This window comes from Branchiostoma floridae, chromosome 10 (genome assembly GCF_000003815.2).
Source record: "Branchiostoma floridae strain S238N-H82 chromosome 10, Bfl_VNyyK, whole genome shotgun sequence".
NCBI lineage: Eukaryota > Metazoa > Chordata > Leptocardii > Amphioxiformes > Branchiostomatidae > Branchiostoma > Branchiostoma floridae.
Window position 1 is genome coordinate 20,835,321 of NC_049988.1, and position 22,353 is coordinate 20,857,673.

The following is a 22,353-nucleotide window of genomic DNA, read 5'->3' on the forward strand; positions in this document are numbered from 1 at the left end:
TGATCGCCAAACTCGAGTTTCTGTTCATCGTTTTCTCTTAGCGAGTTTATCTGCTTGCCTGCCTGGACCTTCTCGCCACCCATGAATCTTACTAGCCCCTCCCTGTCACTGCACATGGGTCTTCCCGGCACCTCCCTCTCACCACCCTTGGGTCTGCCCGGCCCCTCTCACCACCCTTGGGTCTGCCCGGCCCCTCTCACCACCCTTGGGTCTTCCCGGCCCCTCTCACCACCCTTGGGTCTGCCCGGCCCCTCTCACCACCCTTGGGTCTGCCCGGCCCCTCTCACCACCCATGGATCTTATTAGCCCCTCCCTGTCACTGCACATGGGTCTGCCCGGCCCCTCTCACCACCCTTGGGTCTGCCCGGCCCCTCTCACCACCCATGGATCTTATTAGCCCCTCCCTGTCACTGCACATGGGTCTGCCCGGCCCCTCTCACCACCCTTGGGTCTGACCGGCCCCTCTCACCACCCTTGGGTCTGCCCGGCCCCTCTCACCACCCATGGATCTTATTAGCCCCTCCCTGTCACTGCACATGGGTCTGCCCGGCCCCTCTCACCACCCTTGGGTCTGCCCGGCCCCTCTCACCACCCATGGATCTGATTAGCCCCTCCCAGTCACTGCAGATGGGACTGCCCGGTCCCTCTCACCACGCTTGGGTCTGACCGGTCCCTCTCACCACCCTTGGGTCTGACCGGCCCCTCTCACCACCCTTGGGTCTGCCCGGCCCCTCTCACCACCCATGGATCTTATTAGCCCCTCCCTGTCACTGCACATGGGTCTTCCCGGCCCCTCTCACCACCCTTGGGTCTTCCCGGCCCCTCTCACCACCCATGGGTCTTCCCGGCGCCTCTCACCACCCATGGGTCTGCCCGGCCCCTCTCACCACCCTTGAGTCTTCCCGGTCCCTCCCTCTCACCACCCTTGAGTCTGCCCGACCCTAACTCTCACCATCCATGGGTTTATAGCTACCCCTGAATAAACGAAAAATGGTTCCTCATTGTACACGGATAAGTCTGAGAACAATCTGAAGTAGCTTTTGATATTGTCTGTAAGCCCACTCCGGCCTCCCGCTCATTGCAGGCCACTCCGGGCTCGTTATAACGCAGACAACCCGAGGGAAACCTAATGCCATCACCGGTCATGACGTCACGGCGCGCGCCTTGATTGAAGTTTGTTCGATTCGCTGGTGCAGTGCTGTCCTGGCTTCTCCTCTTTACCCACAATACTGTCCCTACCATGCTGTCCTGCAGCTGGCTTATCCACTTTACTCACAATCCTGTCCCCATTGTGCTGTTCTGGCTTCTCCTCTTTACCCACAATACTGTCCCCATCGTGCTGTCCTGGCTTGTCCACTTTACCCACAATACTGTCCCCATCGTGCTGTCCTGCAGCTGGCTTATCCACTTTACTCACAATCCTGTCCCCATTGTGCTGTTCTGGCTTATCCACTTTACCCACAATACTGTCCCCATCGTGCTGTCCTGGCTTATCCACTTTACCCACAATACTGTCCCCATCGTGCTGTCCTGGCTTATCCACTTTACCCACAATACTGTCCCCATCGTGCTGTTCTGGCTTATCCACTTTACCCACAATTCTGTCCCCACTGTGCTGTCCTGCCTTGGTACGGTGCTGTCCTCTGCCCGGTCGGGCTGACAGACACGCGGATTTGCGAATGGGATAGAAAATGACGGGTGACAACAGAGGAAAACCGCAACAAAAGAAAGTTAGACTTAATTTTTGTTTTGCAAACCATCTAGATGACCTATAGGAGCCAACGTCATTATTTTCTCTTTGTTAAAGTGTTTGCGAGGTAGTCTCTGCACGCGTGCTGTTCCCTAGCCGGCTACGCTCCTCTGGCCGGCTTACTCCTCTATTTGCTCTATTTCTACGGTTTACCAGCGCCCCGGAGTCTGGTAGAGACTAGTTGCGAAACAGCTGAACAAATAAATAAAATAAAAAAGAGACTAGTTGCGAGGGAATCCGGGAGACGGATAGGCATGTAGTTCTCCCCTGCTGTGAGAGAATCCCGCCATTAACTAGGAGGGCCTGTCAGATCCACAGGAGAATTGTGCCTGACTGCAGGGTCGGCGTCCTGCTGCGTTCCTCCCCCACATCAGCTGAGATGCACCTTTCCGGCCGCCCCGCCTGCCACCACCCGGGCGCTGATTGCCTGCCGCTGTCGGCAGGCCATGTTTGCCGAGGACTTAGTGACGCACCGAGGATACAATTACATGATTAAAGTGCTTTCTGGTGGGGAGTTCTATTAATAATTTCACGGTGTGCAGATTTACCGGCCTGGACTGTGGCGTGTACAAATTCAGTAAAGTGGAGTGGCGCTACAATTGTTCAATGACATTCCAAATCAGCCCTGTACAGACAGTGGCATGACACCTGACACATCGCTGCTGTGTTTGCAGGGGGCATTTGTATTGTATGACACAACTGGCAATAATTCGTGTTGCGGTAATCTTATGTGCCGCAGAACAAACAAGAGGCACGTGCCCTACCGACACCAAACAAACAAGAGGCACGTGCCCTACCGACACCAAACAAACAAGAGGCACGTGCCCTACCGACACCAAACAAGAGGCACGTGACCTAACCGACACCAAACAAGAGGCACGCGCCCTACCGACACCAAACAAACAAGAGGCACGTGCCCTACCGACACCAAACAAACAAGAGGCACGTGCCCTAGTCTACCAACACCGGTACACAGATTTCAGTTGTTTTTAGTTTGAAATTGATATTTTGGGGCAACACTTCCTGACACAATTTAATTAGTATATATTTGTGTTAATTGTCTTGTGTTTGTTGGTACATTGGTAAAATACAAACTATCAGCTTCTAACAATTGTTGTATAATCTGTTTTTATGGTAGCCATAAAGATGCACTTTGTGGTCAAAGTTGAAAATTTTTCTTTTCCCAAACTATTCTTTGAAACAGTCAAAGGAAAGAAAAACTTGTTTTAAGAACTAAGAAATGGAATGTTGGAAACTTCAATAATTCATTTTCTGTTCAAGTATTTGAGGAGCTGTTGGGACCAACTCGTGGTCTCCTGGCTCGCGTTACTGAGAGTTATCAGCGCTTACTGAATTTTCCTTCGTCCCGAAAGTGGGTATCTCACTGAATGGTTGGCAGCGTCGCTGCGGCCGAGCGATGTGACACAGTGCTCAACTTATTCCATCGATAATGAAGAAAATCTTTCTACGCTTAGTGCTTTGTTGTCTTTTTAGTCATACGTTTGTCATGACATATCCATTATGTCAGTGGTAACACAATTCAATTTGGAACGCAGCGACGCAGCCCACGTACCGCCGTCCAGCGAGACCCCCCCCCCCCCCTAGTAACGTTACCGGTCCTGCTGGTGTTTGTGCTGTAAAACATCTATTTCCGGCTTTTGATGTTTGCTTTGTAAAATGTCTATTTGCACAGTTTATCGCGAGGCGACCTGCAGATGGAGTGACCCATCGATCTGGCCGGCCGTTAATGTGAGATTAACCCGTCCCGGATACAGTCGACTGTAGACCCGACAGGCGCACTAGCCCGGCACAACAGGCCCGATGGCCGTTAGTTGGTTTATTGTAAGTAATTAAATCATCTCGGACGGAACGGCGCGGCTTCCCGCGGGACCCGGGTTAGAGCCGCGGCCGCTCGCGCAGCCGGCACCGTTCAATTCATTAGTGACTCCGCGGGAGGCGCCCTGATTTACTGCGGTCTAGCGGAGTTGCGCTTGGCGGGATCGCCGATACATTATCATGGAGGCACAAACAACGTCCTAACGTCAGTGGAAACGCAGTCAACTTGTTATCATTGTTAGGTGAACAGAAATCAGCCTTCGCCATCCTGCCTGTTCTGAGAACACATCGTCCACCTGGCCAGGTTTGTTGTTATGGCAACAAGCACCGACGTCATGACGCCATTTGCACGTCTATTTTTGTAGATTTCTGCGGCAGGTGGCGGTGTTGTCGTTGTTCCTTGTTTAAACGTTACGACCATTTACGTCATGAAGGTTTCGTTTATTGTGGTCGGCGGAGCCATTTCATGGATGGTCTTCAATGTATCCGCCTGGATATGCGCATAAAAGTCCGTTTGAGAGATTATGTCCTTGTTTCTGTATGTATTTGCCATTGAAAGAACTTGTGTGTATGTCATTGTGCTTTCCGTCAACTTTGGAAGTCCGTTATGACAAATTTTGACTAGCTACCTTCGTGTTTATTTGTATGAGACTCTGCTTCTATTTGTCGTCATGAGACTAATTGCCGTAGCGGTTGCATTTTTGTGGTCAGCTTCAGCATTGCCATTGGGAGACCGAATAAAGAGACTCTGTCCTTGTTTTTTATGATTGCTGTTGTGTTGTTGTTGTTGTTTTTTCCCTTGGCCTTAGGAGACTGTATGAGCAGGTTTGACTAACTACCGTTGTGTTTCCCTCAGCTTTGGGAGACCGACACCCCCGACCTGACGCAGACGATGCCAGGCGTGGCCGCGGCCAAGGATATGGACGTAGACGACCCGATTGATGACTGCGATTTCTCGGAGGAAGGCGACGACAGTCCCGAGGGAGAGGACGAGGACGACTCGGAGGCGGCTGAAGGTGACGACGGCAGCGATGATGTCGGGAAGAAGGGTTACACGCTGCGGGTGAGGAAGGGTTCCAAGAAAACGGATTCGGAGGAGGAAGCCGCTCCCAACACTCCCAAGAAGAGAGGTCCGAAAAAGAAGCGCATGACAAAGGCGAGAGTTGTCAAGTTCAAAATGCGGAGGTCCAAGGCCAACGCTCGTGAGAGGAACCGCATGCACGGGCTGAACCGCGCGCTGGACAGACTGCGCGAGGTGCTGCCCTGCTACTCTAAGAACCAGAAGCTGTCTAAGATCGAGACGCTGAGGCTGGCGCGGAACTACCTGTTCGCGCTGACGGACATCCTGCGCACCGGCAGCGTGCCCGATAACGTCACGTTCGCGCAGACGCTGACCAAGGGCCTGTCCCAGACCACCACCAACCTGGTGGCCGGCTGTCTGCAGCTCAACCCCCGCACTCTCCTACCGGAGAAGGACATCGACCCGCTCGCCTACATGTACCACAGCCGCCCGCCGCCGCTGGACCAGGCCTACGGGACCGGCGACTGCCAGTTCACGGCGCCGGCCTACGGACTGCCCCTGCCGGAAAGGGACATGTACCCAGCACAAGTGTACAACGGTGCTGCCGACGTGCCGCAGACATACCCCACCCCTCCGTCTAGTGTTGACGAGCCCTACCGAGCTTCCAGCGATGACCCCGCGGGCCTGAGGGGCCCTCCCTCCCGCCTGGAGGCACACGGTCCCCCGCCCGTCAGCTCGGCCCCGCCGCTGCCCTTCCCTACCCCCTCCCAGTCCCTGGCGGCGCTGGAGGAGACCATGAAGGCGATGGTGGGGCCCGCCAATGCCAACAACTTCCATGTGCCAAGACACTGCGGGGCTCCAAGTCTCGCGGAACCACATCTCGCCATTGCCGAGAATAATCCTGACTGTGACCTCACCCTTGATGACCTGGTGACGTACGACGCACCAAACACTCTCATGGAGCAGAACTTACACCTGATGGACACGTCTTCTCGCGAGATCTTTACTGAGTAGCGAGAGTGCTTCCATTCAAGAGTGCTCTCGCGAGATCTCCGCTGTCTTCTCGCGAGATCTTCACGTCTTCGCGAGTCATCTCCATATTTATTCTCGCGAGATCTCTAACGAGGCTAAAATGGGCCACTTCCAGGAGGAAAAAGCAATGAACAGGCAACTCGCCCTCTTCATTTGTAGAACGTTGATTTTTAACTCTTTCTCTCTCTCTCTCTATATATATATATATATATACACTAGAAGGGACTACAGCTGTCCTATGACGTAGGTTGGCCCACTCGATCATTCCGTGTACCACCACTTTATAAACGTGGTCCGCAAAAAGGCGGTCTTTCCACTTAGATGAGAAACAAGTAGTGAACTGATCAGCTGTACAAACGCATTGCGTGAACACTTCGGCCATTTAAACACGGTTTCCTGGCCCTGGGCGAGGTACAAGTCTCCGTCACACTCTGTAGTGTATAGTGCCAGTCTCAGCCACACTCTGTAGTGTATAGTGCCTATTTGCTAGGGGTATAAAGTTACCTGCAGGGCAGAGGTAGGGAAACATTTTCTATGGAACTTTGACGTGAACCGAAATTGAGAAAGTTACATCGATTATAGACGCGAATGAACATTAATTGCCGCCAGGTATTTGGGGGCTGTCAGTCATGTAAGAAGGAATTCCGCAGCAGACTTGCACGCTCCAGTCCTCACGGGGCGCCCCGCCAGGCTGAGGCATATTGGAAGAAGATGGTGAGCAATCAAATATAGTGCATCCGACTGGATTAGGACAATGGCTGCTATAAAACAAGTCTATTGATTTCCCCATCAGCACGGCCGGCTGCCTCCCATCAGCGCAGCTTCACTGGGCAAATTTCACGCTGCACGATAACAAATTTACTCTGGGACGGCACGAGCAGTTCGATTCTATTTAGTCCCCAGCAATCACCGGAGTTTATCATGGGGAGGGGGGCATGCAACATTAATGGTGAGGCGGCCCTAATGGCTCCACACAAAACTAGCTACAGCCGATCATGTTATACAGACTAACACAAACTAGCTACACACAGCATATCATATAACACAGACCCACACAAAACTAGCTACACACAGCATATCATATAACACAGACCTACACAAAACTAGCTACAGGCTATCATGTTATACAGACCTACCCAAACTAGCTACAGCCTATCATGTTATACGGACTAACACAAACTAGCTACACACAGCATATCATATAACACAGACCTACACAAACTAGCTACACACAGCATACCATATAACACAGACCTACACAAACTAGCTACACACAGCATATCATATAACACAGACCTACACAAAACTAGCTACAGGCTATCATGTTATACAGACCTACCCAAACTAGCTACAGCCTATCATGTTATACGGACTAACACAAACTAGCTACACACAGCATATCATATAACACAGACCTACACAAAACTAGCTACAGCCGATCATGTTATACAGACTAACACAAACTAGCTACACACAGCATATCATATAACACAGACCTACACAAAACTAGCTACAGCCGATCATGTTATACAGACCTACCCAAGGCACAGATATAGATAGACCAGCTAAACCCAGCCACAAGCCACACACAAACTAACTTGAACTTTCACTTTATTTGCTTTTCCGGGGCAATACACTCGGTCAAAGCTGGGATATTGTACACCCAGCCTATCATATAACACAGACCCATACAAGCTAGCTACACCCAGCTTACACAGACCCACACAAGCTAGCTACACCAAGCTTAACGCAGACCCATACAAGCTAGCTACACCCAGCTTAACGCAGACCCATACAAGTTAGCTACGCCCAGCTTAACGCAGACCCACACAAGCTAGCTACACCCAGCTTAAGAGGATCAGATTACGTGTATGAATGTTTTGTTAATGACGTAGAGCACATGTAGCAAGTCTTCTTCACCAGAACCGTCAGTGAGTAGTCCTTATATACACACGAGATACGCATGCGTCAGTAAGGGCCGTACATGCACATTCGTAACTGTAGGGCCCTTGTAGTCCTAATGAAATGGACACCCGGGTACATAATTATAAAGATTAAGTAAAATGTTTCATTTGTTAATTATATCTAACTTATTCGTATCAACAAAGTTGGTGTTCGATGTACGGAGATATTTATTGTTTCCGATGTGTACGTTTCTATTCACTCATGTGTAGCGGCTCTGTTGTATATTTGTCAACGATGTTGTATTTTTGTAAGCCTGTAGATGTTGTGGACAAAGTCCATGATGGATTGCAATATGATTGCGATGATTAACTTTACACCAGGGATTAACTTTATACCTGGGATTAACTTTACACCTGGGATTATTTATTTCTGATATAGAGAGAATCCAGTGACTCTGTTACCACAGGAATTGCTAAGCTGACCACCGTCTCAAAAATAAATCGTTTTGCATTATCGACGAATCCCGTCAAAGCAGTGCATCTGGTTTTGTTGCTTAAAAGGAGTGCAGTCATAGTCTGCTGTTGAAGCTATTGCCGTTATTTTTGTTGACACCTGAGTTTAGAACAATAAGTCCGTAACGTCTCCGATCGGACGGTATGTGTTACCAGAACGGAAACCACTCAAACCCTCCTGTTACCATGGAAACCATCACACCACTCAACTTTCTAGCTACCATGGAAACCACCAAACCACTCAGCCCGCTCGTTACCATGGAAACCACACCACCACTCAAACCCTCCCGTTACCATGGAAACCACCAGTCCGCTAACCCTGTCGTTACCAAAGAAACCACCGAGCCACTTTAATCCACTCTTTGCTAAGGAAACCCCCACCACTTTAACCCCTTAGTTACTATGAAAACCATTGTTCAAACCTTCTCATCACCTTGTAAACAACCAGGCCACGAAAGCTCTCGTTGCCATGGAAACCATTCATATGTCTGATCTAACCCTCGCTACCACAGGATTGGTAATTTGTTTCACCTATTTAAAATCTCGATTAAAACACGGGAATTTGTGTCCTCCCTCGAGGTTTGACAAACTCCAACACGTTTCCGAAGATGAGATGGTTCAATTCCGACACGTTTCCGATGTTGAGATGGTTCAACTCCGACACGTTTCTGATTGTTCAACTCCGACACGTTTCCGATGTTAAGATGATTCAACTCCGACACGTTTCCAATGTTGAAATGATCCAACTCCGACACGTTTCCGACGTTGAACTGGTTCAACTCCGACACGTTTCCAATGTTGAGCTGGTTCAACTCCGACACGTTTCCAATGTTGAGCTGGTTCAACTCCGACACGTTTCCAATGTTGAGCTGGTTCAACTCCGACACGTTTCCAATGTTGAGCTGGTTCCATCGATTGTCTCTGATGTCCGGAATGGCCGCTGCAATTTGCGCAGTAGGTACCTCCGCGTAACGGCACCTCTGAACTAGTGTATTATTTAATTATAGGCTCGAATTTATTCGCCAATTCAATTGACGACTTGGGTCGATAATTTCATAGCAATAACTCCTGGCAGGGCAATATGACATCAGTATAGGAGGTGTGTTTACTGGGCTATATCCGCCTGGTTATAGCCAAGCACTGAGGTACCAGAAGATTATAGCAACTCCTGTTGAACAATTAACTGTGCTGACTGAGAAACCCTTGTATTTCACATCCATTATATCATGTGCCAACCTTTCTGTATTAATCAGTTAGAATTGCAGATCAATTAGGGCGATTAGACAACAGACTTAACCTGTCCCGATTAGACAGCAGAGGCTCAACCTGTCCCGATTAGACAGTAGAGGTCCAACCTGTACCGATTAGACGGCAGAGGCCCAACCTGTCCCGATTAGACGGCAGAGGCCCAACCTGTCCCGATTAGATGGCAGAGGCCCAACCTGTCCCTATTAGACATATGAGAGGCCCAACCTGTCCCGATTAGACAGATGAGAGGCCCAACCTGTCCCGATTAGACGGCAGAGGCCCAACCTGTACCGATTACGCAGCAGAGAGGCCCAACCTGTCCCGATTAGACATATGAGAGGCCCAACCTGTCCCGATTAGACAGCAGAGGCCCAACCTGTCCCGATTAGACAGCAGAGGCCCAACCTGTCTCGATTAGACGGCAGAGGCTTAACCTGTCCCGATTACGCAGCAGAGGCCCAAATGTCCCGATTAGACAGCAGAGGCCCAACCTGTCCCGATTACGCAGCAGAGGCCCAACCTGTCCCGATTAGACGGCAGAGGCCCAACCTGTCCCGATTAGACAGCAGAGGCCCAACCTGTACCGATTACGCAGCAGAGAGGCCCAACCTGTCCCGATGAGACATATGAGAGGCCCAACCTGTCCCGATTAGACAGCAGAGGCCCAACCTGTCCCGATTAGACAGCAGAGGCCCAACCTGTACCGATTACGCAGCAGAGAGGCCCAACCTGTCCCGATGAGACATATGAGAGGCCCAACCTGTCCCGATTAGACAGCAGAGGCCCAAGTGTCCCGATTAGACAGCAGAGGCCCAACCTGTCCCGATTAGACAGCAGAGGCGCAACCTGTCCCGATTAGACGGCAGAGGCCCAACCTGTCCCGATTAGACAGCAGAGGCCCAACCTGTCCCGATTAGACGGCAGAGGCCCAACCTGTCCCGATTAGACAGCAGAGGCCCAACCTGTCCCGATTAGACGGCAGAGGCCCAACCTGTCCCGATTAGACGGCAGAGGCCCAACCTGTCCCGATTAGACGGCAGAGGCCCAACCTGTCCCGATTAGACAGCAGAGGCCCAACCTGTCCCGATTAGACGGCAGAGGCCCAACCTGTCCCGATTAGACGGCAGAGGCCCAACCTGTCCCGATTAGACAGCAGAGGCCCAACCTGTCCCGATTAGACGGCAGAGGCCCAACCTGTCCCGATTAGACAGCAGAGGCCCAACCTGTCCCGATTAGACGGCAGAGGCCCAACCTGTCCCTATTAGACATATGAGAGGCCCAACCTGTACCGATTAGACATATGAGAGGCCCAACCTGTACCGACTAGACAGCAGAGGCTCAACCTGTCCCGATTAGACAGCAGAGGTTCTTAACCTCTAAGGAGTAGACAGCAGAGACACATCCTGCCATTTTTGTTGGTTACAGATGTGGGGGGGGGAGTCATATATGTTGGTCATTAATATGTTGACAAGGAGCCAGAGTGGAACTGTAACTCATACCTGAGCTAAAGTTATCGGATAACCCTGAAATCTCCAAATTGTATTTTTGCTTAGTGTTATTTTATCATATAAGTGTTATCCATCGATTTCATTGATCATCAAAATGAAAGTAGAATGTATTTCCCGCATCATCAGGATGGTTAACCACGTGACCAGATTCTCTAACAAAACAACCTTCCACCCGTACCTGAAGATAACTAAAACTATCCAATAAGTAAAGCTCAGGGCACTTTCAGGTTTGATGGCCTTTTCCTTTCACCCACAAACAAGAGCGCCTGTATCACGAACGCCCCCTGGTGGCGTGCTTCTGAAGATCATATTGTTATTTTTCATGTAAGGCAGCATTCGCTTCTCGGAACAACCAGACATAGAAATAACATCATATTGTTAACGTTATCGTTCATGTGAGGCATCATTCGCTTCTTGCAACAACCAGACATAGAAATAACATCACATTGTTATTGTTCATGTGAGGCATCATTCGCTTCTTGCAACAACCAGACATAGAAATAACATCACATTGTTATTGTTCATGTGAGGCATCATTCGCTTCTTGCAACAACCAGACATAGAAATAACATCACATTGTTATCGTTCATGTGAGGCATCATTCGCTTCTTGCAACAACCAGACATAGAAATAACATCATATTGTTATTGTCCATGTGAGGCAGCATTCGCTTCTCGCAACAACCAGACATGGAAATAACATCACATTGTTATCGTTCATGTGAGGCAGCATTCGCTTGTCCCAACAACCAGACATAGAAATAACATCATATTGGTATTGTTCGTGTGAGGCATCATTCGCTTCTCGCAACAACCAGGCATAGAAATAACATCATATTGTTAACATTATCGTTCATGTGAGGCATCATTCGCTTCTCGCAACAACCAGACATAGAAATAAAAGCGGGGTCACATCAGATGCTGCCAGAGAGCAGAGGTCAGTGATATGCGCATGCGCTCAGGTCCCAGGCTATTTGAGACTTGTGGAAGCCATTTGAAGAAAAATGTAGGTGAAGTCTTAGATTGATAGGAGATGGAAGCGTGTAGGCATTCAGGCTTGGTCAAAAGGTTTGGTATTTGCGCAAAGTCCTTAGGCCTATGGGGACCCATATTTCAAATGATTTGGCACTGAATTACCCTAATTTTACATTATATTGAATGCTAATTCAAATAACTGTTCTTTGCCCTGTGATAACTTATCATGAAACCACTTCATGAAACTGGAACATAAAATTTGACCGCTCTTTCTCGTAATACACCAGCCTCTATGTCTATATCTGTATAGCCGGTAAAGCCAGTATAGCCGGTATAGCCGTCCTCCGGCGTAACACACCACTGAAGCCTCATGGATCAGCATCGTTACGGAGGTTAAGATAACCTGAAGGCCTCTCCCCAGTAAAGACCACCCGTGCCACAAACGCCCTCTAGCGGCGCGTCTGCATTGTTCATATTTGTTATAATCAGATTCCAACTAGTGTCGGCTCTGTGGGGAGATATCAGATCCCGTGCCGTGCTGAAACCGTGCTGATGTACTGGCTGATGCTGTGCTGATGCACTGGCAGATGCCGTGCTGATGTACTGGCAGATGCCGTGCTGATGTACTGGCAGATGCCGTGCTGATGTACTGGCAGATGCCGTGTTGATGCAGTGCTGATGTACTGTCAGATGCAGTGCTGATGTACCGGCAGATGCCGTGCTGATGTACTGGCAGATTCTGTGCTGATGTACTGGCAGATGCCGTGCTGATGTACTGGCAGATTCTGTGCTGATGTACTGGCAGATTCTGTGCTGATGTACTGGCAGATGCCGTGCTGATGCACTGGCAGATGCCGTGCTGATGCACTGGCAGATTCTGTGCTGATGTACTGGCAGATTCTGTGCTGATGTACTGGCAGATGCCGTGCTGATGTACTGGCAGATTCTGTGCTGATGCACTGGCAGATGCCGTGCTGATGTACCGACAGATGCCGTGCTGATGTACTGGCAGATGCCGTGCTGATGTACTGACAGATGCCGTGCTGATGTACTGTCAGATGCCGTGCTGATGTACTGGCAGATGCCGTGTTGATGCAGTGCTGATGTACTGTTAGATGCAGTGCTGATGTACCGGCAGATGCCGTGCTGATGTACCGGCAGATGCCGTGCTGATGTACTGGCAGATGCCGTGCTGTTGTACTGGCAGATGCTGTGCTGTTTTACTGGCAGATGCCGTGCTGATGTACTGGCAGATGCCGTGCTGATGCCCTGCTGAAACCGTGCTGATGTACTGACAGATGCAGTGCTGATGTACCGGCAGATGCCGTGCTGTTGTACTGGCAGATGCCGTGCTGTTTTACTGGCAGATGCCGTGATGATGTACTGGCAGATGCCGTGCTGATGTACTGGCAGATGCCGTGCTGTTGCACCATAAGGTCATCATTTCCTGAAAAAAAATATGCATCCACGAACATGTTACAGTTACCCGAGGGAGATACGTGCAGGCAAGCTCTAGCTCCTTTTCGAATTATACTTGTTAATGTAAACTATCCACACATTGCAAAATCTTCAACAGTACAAATTCCATGTGCTCAAAACACCTCGCGTTTTGATCTTCTATTCTAGTTTGGAGGGCTTGCGATCTGTGCCGAGTCCAGTAATAGTTATGAAAGAAGTTAAGAGGAGCTCTGTCGAAACGAAATCGCACCAGAGGGTTTGTCTCGTAGCACAAATCCTGCTGAATCCCTGATTTCCGCTCCACATGGGATAACCCCGCTCTGACGTCAGAGCACTTTGTTACAAACCTGCAGCGCTGACGGCAGTGCAGAAATTCTGCGGACCTGTGAGGAATAACAAATATGCCGGTCTGACGGCTATGCAGAAATCCTGCGGACCTGTGAGGAATCACAAATATGCAGGTCTGACGACGGCTACACAGAAATCCTGCGGACCTGTGAGGAATAACAAATCTGTTGTAATGGTTTGTGTAAAGCTGCTAGTACTGCGATGGTTTGTGTAAAGATGCTAGTGCTGCGATGGTTTGTGTAAAGCTGCTAGTGCTGCGATGGTTTGTGTAAAGCTGCTGGTGTTGTGATGGTTTGTGTAAAGCTGCTAGTGCTGCGATGGTTTGTGTAAAGATGTTAGTGCTGCGATGGTTTGTGTAAAGATGTTAGTGCTGCGATGGTTTGTGTAAAGATGTTAGTGCTGCGATGGTTTGTGTAAAGATGCTAGTGCTGCGATGGTTTGTGTAAAGATGTTAGTGCTGCGATGGTTTGTGTAAAGATGCTAGTGCTGCGATGGTTTGTGTAAAGCTGCTGGTGTTGTGATGGTTTGTGTAAAGCTGCTAGTACTGCGATGGTTTGTGTAAAGATGTTAGTGCTGCGATGGTTTGTGTAAAGATGCTAGTGCTGCGATGGTTTGTGTAAAGATGTTAGTGCTGCGATGGTTTGTGTAAAGATGCTAGTGCTGCGATGGTTTGTGTAAAGCTGCTGGTGTTGTGATGGTTTGTGTAAAGCTGCTAGTGCTGCGATGGTTTGTGTAAAGATGCTAGTGCTGCGATGGTTTGTGTAAAGATGTTAGTGCTGCGATGGTTTGTGTAAAGATGTTAGTGCTGCGATGGTTTGTGTAAAGATGTTAGTGCTGCGATGGTTTGTGTAAAGCTGCTAGTGCTGCGATGGTTTGTGTAAAGCTGCTAGTGCTGCGATGGTTTGTGTAAAGCTGCTAGTGCTGCGATGGTTTGTGTAAAGCTGCTAGTGCTGCGATGGTTTGTGTAAAGCTGCTAGTGCTGCGATGGTTTGTGTAAAGCTGCTAGTGCTGCGATGGTTTGTGTAAAGCTGCTAGTGCTGCGATGGTTTGTGTAAAGCTGCTAGTGCTGCGATGGTTTGTGTAAAGCTGCTAGTGCTGCGATGGTTTGTGTAAAGCTGCTAGTGCTGCGATGGTTTGTGTAAAGATGCTAGTGCTGCGATGGTTTGTGTAAAGATGTTAGTGCTGCGATGGTTTGTGTAAAGATGTTAGTGCTGCGATGGTTTGTGTAAAGCTGCTAGTGCTGCGATGGTTTGTGTAAAGCTGCTAGTGCTGCGATGGTTTGTGTAAAGCTGCTAGTGCTGCGATGGTTTGTGTAAAGCTGTTAGTGCTGCGATGGTTTGTGTAAAGCTGCTAGTGCTGCGATGGTTTGTGTAAAGCTGCTGGTGTTGTGATGGTTTGTGTAAAGCTGCTAGTGCTGCGATGGTTTGTGTAAAGATGCTAGTGCTGCGATGGTTTGTGTAAAGATGTTAGTGCTGCGATGGTTTGTGTAAAGATGTTAGTGCTGCGATGGTTGTGTAAAGATGCTAGTGCTGCGATGGTTTGTGTAAAGCCGCTAGTGCTGCGATGGTTTGTGTAAAGCTGCTAGTGCTGCGATGGTTTGTGTAAAGATGCTAGTGCTGCGATGGTTTGTGTAAAGATGTTAGTGCTGCGATGGTTTGTGTAAAGATGTTAGTGCTGCGATGGTTTGTGTAAAGATGTTAGTGCTGCGATGGTTTGTGTAAAGATGTTAGTGCTGCGATGGTTTGTGTAAAGATGTTAGTGCTGCGATGGTTTGTGTAAAGCTGCTAGTGCTGCGATGGTTTGTGTAAAGCTGCTAGTGCTGCGATGGTTTGTGTAAAGATGCTTGTGCTGCAATTGTTTGTGTAAAGCTGCTAGTGTTGCGATGGTTTGTGTAAAGCTGCTTGTGCTGCGATGGTTTGTGTAAAGCTGCTAGTGCTGCGATGGTTTGTGTAAAGCTGCTAGTGCTGCGATGGTTTGTGTAAAGATGTTAGTGCTGCGATGGTTTGTGTAAAGCTGCTAGTGCTGCGATGGTTTGTGTAAAGATGTTAGTGCTGCGATGGTTTGTGTAAAGATGTTAGTGCTGCGATGGTTTGTGTAAAGATGTTAGTGCTGCGATGGTTTGTGTAAAGCTGCTAGTGCTGCGATGGTTTGTGTAAAGCTGCTAGTGCTGCGATGGTTTGTGTAAAGCTGCTAGTGCTGCGATGGTTTGTGTAAAGCTGCTAGTGCTGCGATGGTTTGTGTAAAGATGTTAGTGCTGCGATGGTTTGTGTAAAGATGTTAGTGCTGCGATGGTTTGTGTAAAGCTGCTAGTGCTGCGATGGTTTGTGGGTATCTCATCCCTTTCACGCCGCGGCGTCTATAGCGCCTGGTGCCGCTGGGGCTTGTGGGTGCTTAACGTTGTTGTGCGCGTCAAATGAGACGGAAGAATGTTGAGGGTCTAGGTTTGACTTTACATTTCCCAGTATTCACTGTGAAATGACATTAAATGCTAACATGGCTGAAAAGCGTAGGAAGTGGTGTGTTCTTGGTGAAAATTGTGTTTTGGCCCAAGCCTCATTCCCGGGTATCCTTACGCCTTGAATGTAAACCGGTTCCGTTACCTAGATTGACCTCTAAGGTGCTGTGTAAGGGAAGTTGCAATACCGCGCACCGTGGATGATTGTAGTACTAGAATTTACTTTATAATTGGATCGATTACTCGCAAGATTTGCTCTTTCTGACAACATCAGTCGTTTTTGCCGAAAAAAAAAATTGATGGGTTTTATCCAATGCGAAAATGCCCAATTTTGTGCTTTATTTATGACATGAAAATAATGCTTCTTCTCTCTAATTGTTATAGATTGGTCTTGTAGCTGAAGGAATGTCCTCTCTTCCCATTTATACAGTTATAATGCTTCAGGATAATTCCCTGAAAGAGATGGTCACTAGATTTGAGTGTGGCCTCCAATGGAAACCTGAAATAAAATGGGATGTGCCCCCTTAAGCCGTTAAGACCGCGGTGGTTTGTGGATGTCTTAAGCCGTTAATGCCGTGGTGATTTGTAAGTATGTAAAGACTTAGTTTCGGCTTGGTTTGTGGGTATCTAAACGGACCTTAGTCCACAGTACCTTCAATAGAAACATTGACAGCATTGCAATGCCTCTTTCTTTGTGAAGGGTCCCAAAAATCAAACGGACGCTTCTGTCGTCAGAACCAATCTGTCAATACCGAGGCACCCTATTAGCAGCAGAAATGTATCGTCCCTCTCAGTTCTTAGAGGTGTTTCCCGGATACAAGTGTACCGTCCCTGTCTGCCAGTACGGTACCGTATTCAGCACCTGCAGCGGTGGCATATCCACGGCAGTCCGGGCCGACCGTACGGCAGCGGCAAGGGGCACACCGAAAGGTAAGTTTAGACAATTCTGCGTCTGTTCACAGCTAGCCTTAGATATTACAGCCCTTTTTACAATCACAGCCAGTCTTGGTTATTGTAGCCCTACCCACATTAACACAATCACAGCTAGTCTTAGCCCTACCCTCAGTCACAGCTAGCGGTTTACAGATTTTAGTTTTACAGTCAGGATGAGCTTGTTTCTGCAGTTTTAATGTCTGACTTCAGGACTGTAGAGCGGACGGTAAGAACAGGGTAATAGGACAGTAACAGGACGGTAATAGTCCGGTAACAGGGGGACCTACAGGTATTCAGCGCACTGTTGCCGGAGGGGGGGGATCTGTCGGGGAGGGGGGGTGCATGATGAAGCAGCAATCTTGCACTCCGCTGTCCCCTTAGCTGTGTCATGTGACTGATAAGTGATGGGGCTGATTTCAAAACGCGACAGGAATTACGTCGAAGAGGGAAGGTAACGGGGACTGCTCCTGAATGCAATATCTGCTGAGTAATCGTAACTAATTAGGTTGATCTTTTCGCCCGGATTTGTATCTACATGTTGACAGCACAACTACTCTCGGCACAAGCCTTCCCTGGGCACAAGCCTGTGTCGGTTAACACTGCAAAATAATGCATGCACGTCATGTCGAGCCTACAAACCGGGCAGGCTGCCAGCCGCTCACTACAAACTACTGCATACACGGACGTCATACACACCGGGCAGGCTGTATACACGCACGTCATACACACCGGGCAGGCTGCATACAGTACATGCACGTCATACACACAAGGCAGGCTGCATACACGCACGTCATACACACCGGGCAGGCTGCATACACGCACGTCATATACACCGGGCAGGCTGCATACAGTACATGCACGTCATACACACCGGGCAGGCTGCATACACGCACGTCATACACACCGGGCAGGCTGCATACACGCACGTCATACACACCGGGCAGGCTGCATACACGCACGTCATACACACCGGGCAGGCTGCATACAGTACATGCACGTCATACACACCGGGCAGGCTGCATACACGCACGTCATACACACCGGGCAGGCTGCATACACGCACGTCATACACACCGGGCAGGCTGCATACAGTACATGCACGTCATACACACCGGACAGGCTGCATACATGCACGTCATACACACCGGGCAGACAGGCTGCATACATGCACGTCATACACACCGGGCAGGCTGCATACAGTACATGCACGTCATACACACCGGGCAGGCTGCATACACGCACGTCATACACACCGGGCAGGCTGCATACATGCACGTCATACACACCGGGCAGGTTGTATACAGTACATGCACGTCATACACACCGGGCAGGCTGCATACACGCACGTCATACACACCGGGCAGGCTGCATACATGCACGTCATACACACCGGGCAGGCTGCATACACGCACGTCATACACACCGGGCAGGCTGCATACACGCACGTCATACACACCGGGCAGGCTGCATACACGCACGTCATACACACCGGGCAGGCTGCATACACGCACGTCAAACACACCGGGCAGGCTGCATACATGCACGTCATACACACCGGGCAGGCTGCATACACGCACGTCATACACACCGGGCAGGCTGCATACACGCACGTCATACACACCGGGCAGGCTGCATACACGCACGTCATACACACCGGGCAGGCTGCATACACGCACGTCATACACACCGGGCTTCTAGTCTCAACGCCTCGTCATGGTTTCTAATCTCAACGCCTTGCCATGGTTTCTAGTCACATGGCCTCGCCGTGGTTTCTAGTCACATGGTCTCGCCGTGGTTTTTAATCGCAAGCCGTTGCCATGCTCATGGGTTTTAGTCGCATGCCCTTGCCATGGTTTTTAGTCCCAAGGCCTTGCCATGGTTTCTAGTGGCATGGCCTTGCAATGGTTTCTACTCTTATGGCTTTGCCATGGTGTTTAGTCTAGAGAAAAAAATATTTGGATCCTTTGACCAGTAGATAAACTTTATTGAATCAGACTGGACGAAGTGATAGGGCCCTAACTATGATGATGAATGATAAGGTCGCACTGAAGGTGGAACTTTGTTAACGCTACAACTCGATAAGAGTATGACTATGTATGTTTGTTGACCAGTATTATGCTAATCTGATTCTTCCTTTGTTTTCATCTTGTGGACAGTTTCTGATCTTCATTAGCTCATGCCGTTATGGGGAGGGGGGTATATCTTTATGTATCCATACCGATATGGGGGAGTGTATATGTGCCCGTTACAGTGGAGAGCACTTATTGACGCATCCAGGCTGCAGCTTACAGTCGTTCTGCTTGACAAGAAAGATTGGGAGCGACTCTGAAAGGTTCTTGGTGCCTTCTGATGTGCCGAGGTTGAAGGCAATTGAAGTTCGGCGCAACGAAAGGGCGACATCAATCAAGTGGCTATCAGCTTTCTATGGACTGTACTGGGGAAACTCTTAATGCTTCTCACCCGTTTTATCTTTGATGTCAATAGAAGGCGGGATGTTATCGCATGCATTACGTTTTACAGCTGATGTCAGGAAAGGAACCAACAGCTCGTGGTTTATGTGGACTGGTTGGTGGAAAGAGAAAGTCTTGATATCTTTACTAGCTATACCGCCTTAAAGACTTCCCCCAGGGGCCCTAAGACGTTTGAAGCAAAGCCGCCCGTCTTCTTCCTCCGTCGGGCTGGTCTGACAGCCTTTAGCCGAAGGGTTGATAGGCGGTGCTTTTTCATAGGCGATGCTTTTATGGAACGCACAGGAAGATGGAGCACCATGTTTTATCAAACGCACAGAAGACGTTGATCCCGTCCATCGACAGCAAAGCCATGCACTTACGGCAAAATGGCTCCTCCATCAACTAGAGCAGAAATCAACTCTATATCAAGGAGACGGTTGTAGAATCCTACGTCACATCCTGTCATTTTAACTCCGCGTCAGTAGCTCGCTAGTTTTTCCGCGTTTCGTGTATTTTCCTGACTAGACTTTTTGTACATTTCTTAATGTGAAAGGAGATTAACAGTTTATAACTTCATAAGATTTACTTCCATCTTTCAACTTGCCCAGGTGGGCCTCCGGGCCTTAAGGTGCACCGACCCGTCTGTCTTCTGGCCTGATAAAACAGTGCTGGGCTCACAAGCTTCCAGCGGGTGCAGAGATAGTATTTTATTCCTAGCCGGTCAGTGTACCTTAGTTATTAGTGTTGAGTACCCATACAACATACTGGCAATTGCGAAGTTGAAACATTGCATGATGATTGTTCTTGCTTTCCTGGTCGGTGTCTTACAATATTTTTATTTTCTGTTCCCTGCAGCCCGTGGGTCTCGCCTAGCAGTTCCTGTGCAACATGGTGCGCTGGTCCAGCGTCGTTGTCATTGCTCTCGTAGCGGCCTCCCAGGACGGAGTCTTCGGCGCCAGGCTCACCCAGCGCCGCAGTCTGTCCGCACAACTCCCGGTCCAGCGACTACGGCATGTCCGCGGGAAGAACGGGACTATGGTACACCCCAAGCTGCTTCTACTCCAGAGTAAAGGAGATCGGGAGAAGGGCAGTCACGTGACGATTAATGACGTAGGTAGAGCGGAGAGTCCGGAGGAGAAGGGCAGTCACGTGACGGTTAATGACGTAGGCAGAGCGGAGAGTCCGGAGGAGAAGGGCAGTCACGTGACAGTGAATGACGTAGGCAGAGTGGAGAGTCCGGAGAAGAAGGGTAGTCACGTGACGGTGAATGACGTAGGCGAGATGGAGAGTCCGGAGAAGAAGTATCATGCTAAACAAAAGGACTTACACCCTAGTGTAAAAGCGGCAAACAAGGACCCAGAAAAGAAGCTGGCCACGAAGACGTGCACAAGTCCGCGTTGCCAGGTGACGCCGTACTGCTCCTATAACAACTCGGAGATAAGCTGCTCATGCGCAGAAGAAGGGGAGAATGAAACCGAGGCTGAGGTAAACTGCACGCTGTATAACCTTGCCGCCATCTTTGATGTGTTCCATGAAGACGCCACGGTGACGTCAGTGTGCATCGAGACGCAGTTCCTGCCTATCTACGAGCTGGACTGCCACATCAAGGGCGTGGAAGGCCTGACGTTCGTCATCCGGGTGGAGCGGACACCGGAGTGGGGGGAGGGGGTGTCGGGGTGGGGGGAAGCGGCGCCTCGGGAGGGGGTGCAAGGGGCGCCGGGACGGGGAGAGGCGGAACTCCGAGGCCAAGGCATGGAGCACCTGAACGTGTGTCTGCTGCAGTTACAGTTACAGTCGCAGGAGGTCCTCAGCAAGGACGACTGGATGGACTCGACGCTGAAGACTGCAATTACAACTGCGGGGATCGTCATCAGCGTCTTCATGATCATCTTTATATTCTACTCCTGCAAGGCGCTCTGACGGCGTCGTCTCTGCTCGTTTGTACCGCAGCCACCAACACCGACCATCGGTGCACATGATGGTGTCCGCCCGCCGAACCGGCAGCCCTGTCCCGGTGGGCCCGGCCACGGAAGCAGGGGACTGGCGACAACTCCAACAGCTGGAACCGGGCAGAAAGACGGCATGTGCTAACCAGCCCTCCGGTCCATATCTGCAAGTCAACGTCACGTTCACACGGCGGTCCCAAGTCAACGTCACTTTCACACGGCGGTCCCAAGTCAACGTCACTTTCACACGGCGGTCCCAAGTCAACGTCACTTTCACACGGCGGTCCCAAGACAACGTCACTTTCACACGGCGGTCCCAAGTCAACGTCACTTTCACACGGCGGTCCCAAGCCACCGTCACTTTCACACGGCGGTCCAAAGTCAACGTCACTTTCACACGGTGGTCCCAAGTCAACGTCACTTTCACACGGCGGTCCCAAGCCACCGTCACTTTCACACGGCGGTCCCAAGCCACCGTCACGTTCATACGGCGGTCCCAAGTCAACGTCACTTTCACACGGTGGTTCCAAGTCAACGTCACTTTCACACGGCGGTCCCAAGTCAACGTCACTTTCACACGGCGGTCCCAAGCCACCGTCACGTTCATACGGCGGTCCTAAGACAACGTCACTTTCACACGGCGGTCCCAAGTCAACGTCACGTTCACACGGCGGTCCCAAGTCAACGTCACTTTCACACGGCGGTCCCAAGTCAACGTCACTTTCACACGGCGGTCCCAAGCCACCGTCACGTTCACACGGCGGTCCCAAGTCAACGTCACTTTCACACGGCGGTCCCAAGCCACCGTCACGTTCATACGGTGGTCCCACTGCGTTCACTAACCAAAGGCCGGACCACAGAACCTCACGTGACCTTGGCAGGCAGATTGACCTGACAGGGTTGCTTAGCAACATGGCGACTTTCTGCGGTGTGTCGGTCGTGTGCTTGTATCATCCGTACTGTTTCTGCGCACGCGC

The 22,353-nt window shown here is 50.0% G+C and overlaps 2 protein-coding genes across 2 annotated transcripts; both read left to right on the top strand.

Moving 5' to 3' along the window:
- Positions 1–1,240: 1,240 nt before the first annotated feature.
- LOC118425095 (neurogenic differentiation factor 1-like) lies at positions 1,241–7,176 on the top strand. The gene is made up of 3 exons (XM_035833913.1): positions 1,241–1,628; positions 2,090–2,214; positions 4,443–7,176. The coding sequence occupies exons 1-3, from the start codon at positions 1,241–1,243 to the stop codon at positions 5,619–5,621; spliced, it is 1,692 nt and encodes a 563-aa protein (XP_035689806.1). The 3' UTR covers positions 5,622–7,176.
- Positions 7,177–16,598: 9,422 nt separating this feature from the next.
- On the top strand, positions 16,599–21,350 carry LOC118425096. The gene is made up of 2 exons (XM_035833915.1): positions 16,599–16,977; positions 20,286–21,350. Exon 2 carries the CDS (start codon positions 20,319–20,321, stop codon positions 21,348–21,350), a length of 1,032 nt encoding a protein of 343 aa, XP_035689808.1. The 5' UTR covers positions 16,599–16,977; positions 20,286–20,318.
- Positions 21,351–22,353: the final 1,003 nt, after the last annotated feature.

Bases quoted from the DNA above. Each gene is read 5' to 3' on its own strand.
- LOC118425095 (XM_035833913.1), top strand. From the start codon at position 1,241: ATGCTGTCCTGCAGCTGGCTTATCCACTTTACTCACAATCCTGTCCCC. The intron at 1,629-2,089 runs GTACGGTGCTGT...GCCTGACTGCAG, and splicing joins CACTGTGCTGTCCTGCCTTG to GGTCGGCGTCCTGCTGCGTT. The intron at 2,215-4,442 runs GTGACGCACCGA...TGTTTCCCTCAG, and splicing joins CCATGTTTGCCGAGGACTTA to CTTTGGGAGACCGACACCCC.
- LOC118425096 (XM_035833915.1), top strand. From the start codon at position 20,319: ATGGTGCGCTGGTCCAGCGTCGTTGTCATTGCTCTCGTAGCGGCCTCC.